The sequence below is a fragment of the Poecilia reticulata genome, linkage group LG7, assembly GCF_000633615.1.
Source record: "Poecilia reticulata strain Guanapo linkage group LG7, Guppy_female_1.0+MT, whole genome shotgun sequence".
NCBI classification, from domain to species: domain Eukaryota; kingdom Metazoa; phylum Chordata; class Actinopteri; order Cyprinodontiformes; family Poeciliidae; genus Poecilia; species Poecilia reticulata.
The window spans coordinates 152753-157087 of record NC_024337.1 but is presented as its reverse complement, the minus strand read 5'-3'; the positions used below and the strand labels follow the sequence as shown (position 1 = coordinate 157087).

The window sequence follows — 4335 nt, the reverse complement described above, 5'->3', positions numbered from 1 at the left end:
CCAACCAGTCTACATGTGTTTTGTGGACTTGGAGAAGGCGTTCGACCGTGTCCCTATTTTTCCCTTAAAATGATACATTCTCTCAATTTAAACTTTTGATCTGTGATTTGTGTTCTATTCTGAATAAAATATTAGATGTTGGCACCTCCACATCATTGCATTCACAATTTGTTTAGTGTCCCAACTTTTTTGGAATCTGGTTTGTACATTAAACATGTTTGGTGTAGTTTTCTACAGATTAACAAACTCAGGGAAATGTTATGTTTTGTTCGGTCGTTTACATGCAAAGGATTTTATACAGATTAGATTAAGATAAGTTACTTGATGAACGTTACTGGTACATTTATTTTTGTTTAAGGAAGTTAAGTGATTACTTGTGCAATAAAAATAAACGGAGGATTTTAGCGTAGACCTTTTAAAAACCTTATACTTTTTTTACTACAGTGGCTTGTATTACAGCCTCAAACTTTAACATATTTTTTTTGGATTTATGTATATTTGTATTTAGCCTCCTTTTGGGAATGTCTCCACCAGACTTGGGATTCTGCATCATAAAATAGATCAAACTCAGTCTGTGGACACACTGTCTGTAAACAGATCTGGATTCTGACAAAAGTCCAATTCTGTYCTCATTTGTCCATTTATTCCTGCAGGYATGTCTCAAAATCCCTGTAGAAAGAGTCCTTTTTGCTGCAAGGCAATGATCAATGGCACAAAAAGTGGATATGCATGATGTGCTATAGGGGTGCTGTGCTAGATGGGGTGCCAACCAATGGTATAAAAAATTACTATAGTGGGTATTTCCGTATTTCACAGCTGTTTGCTTATACCTAAATGATGCGGTCCACATATAATTGACCTCAAAAAGGTCAAAGTTGAGTCCCTGGCAATGATGATATCAGACGTGTCACTGCATATCCCTATTTTGAAAATCATTTATTGTTTTCCTTCTATTTCATAAAGATGCTTTATTTTTCTTTGTTTATTATATGCAGCCTCTTTTAATATTTTATTTTATTGCTTTTATAAATTTATATGATTTATTTATATTATGACTGATTAGTCATAATCAACAAAATTTGCCATTTTGACCAAAAAATGAAATAAAAACCCTTTCTACAAAATAATGACAATTAAATAAAAACATTTATTTAATTGTTATTTAAAATGTAACATTTAGTGATTGGATAAAAATTCACCCCCTTCAAATCAGTGCTTAGTTGATGCACCTTTGACAGAGTCTGTGTGGATCTGTCTTTATCAGTCCTGGAAATCTGGAATTAATTGTTTTTTCCCCCAGAAATTAGTTTCCACTTTGACATTAAATGTTTTTAATTATTTTTTTGTCAAAAAAAACCCCCAAATTTTATTGACCATGACTGATTTATTGACATATCAGTCATGGTATGTCCCCTCACCAGATCCCCTCTCGTGAGGGGATCCTGTAAATCCCCTCACGAGACACTAAAGTTTGCAAACATAAGGCAACAAAATATGAAAAGGTTGATGAGATTTGAATACGTTTGCAAGAAATTGTAACTCTGGAAAGTAGCTTAAAAAAATCACACATGTGTACCTGGAAGTTGGAAAGGACAGACACAAAGATCTGAATGACTTGCTTGTCATATATGTCTGGGATCCAGGGAAAGAGGATGTGCTGGACTCCCAGCAGAGGGATCAGGGTGAGCGTGGCCCTCACCGCCTTCATGTAGGCAGTAGACTCAGCGCAGTGCGTCTTCCTCAGCTTGGTGATGAGGACTCGGATGACGTTCAGGAGAAAGAAAAGGTTTACCTGATTGGATGGACGGAAGACAATACAAGTGAAACGACAGAAAGATACAAGTGGAACTGCAGGCATTCATTGTAGAGGAACAACCTCTGTTGGATTATGTCCATTCTTGTAGAAATTTCTCCCAAACATCTGCTAATTGAACAAATAACAGGCCAGAAGGTCAACACACCAGTTAATGGACAAGAAAACTTCGTACAGCTCTGGTGTCAGAAATAGTACAGAAGTCCTTGTTGTTTTTAAATCCCTTCAGCAGTCAACCTTTCCAGACATTAGTACATGGCCCTGGGTTTACATAATAAATATTAATCCATCAAAACACAATATCGCTTCAGTAAAAGTCAAGCTGCATTAAGCCCAGTGGTCCAGATGATGTCTGGCCTTTGTTTCATTGAATTCTTTTGATTTGGAAAAAATAGAAAATCTATTGAAATGCCCAAATAATTTTCCATCAATTTCAAACAAAAGTCGCATAGCTCCAACACTTTCTGACCAGTGTTTATGATCAAACAAGTAAAGGAAATGCTTGATAATATGCAGAAAAAACACTGATAACTACTTACAAAGAGTGCAGCATGAATGGGCCCATGAATGATGTAGACGAGGTGGGAGTCTGAACTGATCCAACACCTGGAARAAATAGAGCTAGCATTTTAGGTGAAGCTCAGCAGCTTTGATACGTTTACAGAAAAGGCCATTCCGTCAGCTCACATACGGGCTGTAGAACCCAATTAATACAAATACAAAAATATTTAATTGCTCTCACAAGGAGATTAATGTTGTTGTAACTCTTATTACACTGAACGAAAACATAAATGCCCCATGTCAAATATAAGAGTTTTATGAACATTTGGGTTATGCAATATATAGATAAACTCAAAGTATACTTTTAGCAATTACTGATCTTCATATCRGCATTGCTATCATCTCGGTATGGCCATTTGTAGCGGATTGACAATCCTTTGAACATGATAGAGGTCAGGTTGAGGAATTTGCAGAGCATGCAGGTTGGCTTCTCATTACGAACAGTCTGAGATGTGATGCATCTGTTGTGCGGACCAATTTATCAGCTGTGTGTATTGCTGGTCAAATCCAGCGATCTTGTGCTGGAGTGGTCACATGTGGCCGACAAGGATGAGGTTGATTTGCAGTAGTGGCAACAATATTTGACATTGAGCGTTTATATTTTTGTTCAGTGTAATTCAGATTCTTCAGAATTATTGTAGATGATGATGGTTGTTGGCAGAAAAGATCTCCTGTAGCAGTCTGTATTACAGATAATCTGAAGAAGCCTCTGACTGAAGACACTTTATTTTCTAAAGACGGTCTCATGAAGAGTATRATCAGGGTTGGCCATCCTCATCATGGTCATGATTGAGTAAAATCATGATCATAATTTTATTAATTTTTTACTATTGTAGTTATTAAAGTAGAGGTTACATTCTATACCAATGATTAACTTTAGCTGTTATTAAAAGGAGCATTTCTGTTTGATTAGATGTAAGCTTTAATAAATAAATAAAAATGAATAAAAAACAAACCAGCAAGCACGCGGCACCCAACATTTATTAGAATGATATCTGTCAAAACTATTTGTGAGATTTATTTTGAAAAACCTAGTGAGATGGCCTAAATACAACCAGGAGGATAAATTCAGGTTGATCAWAATTCAGTAAATACAATAAAACAAACCACAGGAAGAGAAGTACACTCACGTGTCATTAAAGTAGAATCCACGAGCAACAGCATATGTAATGGCAGGAAAGATGGGAAAAACTATGAACATAAAAAAACCCACAAACATAAGAAATATCATCCCACCAATCCCTGTAGAAGATGCTGGAAGTTACTAACTCAGGTTAGCTTAATGTAGAATAAAGCTAACCTGAGTTAGCTTTATTCTACATTAAAGAATAATGTAGAATAAACATTCTACATTAAAGAATAATGTAGAATAAAGCTTAATGTAGAATAAAATGTAGAATAAAAAGTGAGGARGAAACACTGAGCCTTCAAAACATTCACTTTACTGTTCTATAAATTAGTGTCTCAGTTTCTATTTTGGCAATTAYACAAGTGAGAAACAGTTGTTTAAACTRAGTTAAACAAATCAAATAAATCAGATAAATGAAGTCGATTTCCATGTGCATTGATTCCAAAAGCTGGTTAAAAGGACAAACACATTGCTTTTTATTCAGCTCAATAACATAGCCCCAGCATTTAAAAAGCAACAGTCACATGAAGGAGAAACTGGTAAGTGTAGAACCAGAGAGCCTCATCTGAAGAGACACATACAAGGAGAGGCATACTCGACCAGCAAAGTTACATCTTTGTGCTGAATTATGTTGAAAATGTATGCTCTTGATCAGGGGTGAAAGTAGTTTTAAATCTTGGGGGTACTATGACACAAAAAACAATATATATAACCCTAAAAAAAATATATATATATATATACACTGCTCAAAAAAATAAAGGGAACACTCAAATAACACATCCTAGATCTGAATTAATGAAATATTCTCATTGAATACTTTGTTCTGTACATA

At 35.2% G+C, this 4335-nt stretch overlaps 1 protein-coding gene across 4 annotated transcripts in view; it reads right to left on the bottom strand.

Annotated features, from left to right (window-relative positions):
• The window catches only part of LOC103466859 (calcitonin gene-related peptide type 1 receptor-like), an 83660-nt gene that overhangs the window by 5271 nt on the left and 74054 nt on the right, over positions 1–4335 (bottom strand). For all 4 annotated transcript variants that reach the window (XM_008412736.2, XM_008412737.1, XM_008412738.1 and 1 more), the window contains exons 9-11: positions 3505–3565; positions 2353–2419; positions 1577–1792 (exon numbers count right to left, since the gene is read on the bottom strand). In XM_008412736.2, coding sequence (XP_008410958.1) covers positions 1577–1792; positions 2353–2419; positions 3505–3565 — 344 coding nt within the window. The remainder of the gene's footprint in view (positions 1–1576; positions 1793–2352; positions 2420–3504; positions 3566–4335) is intronic.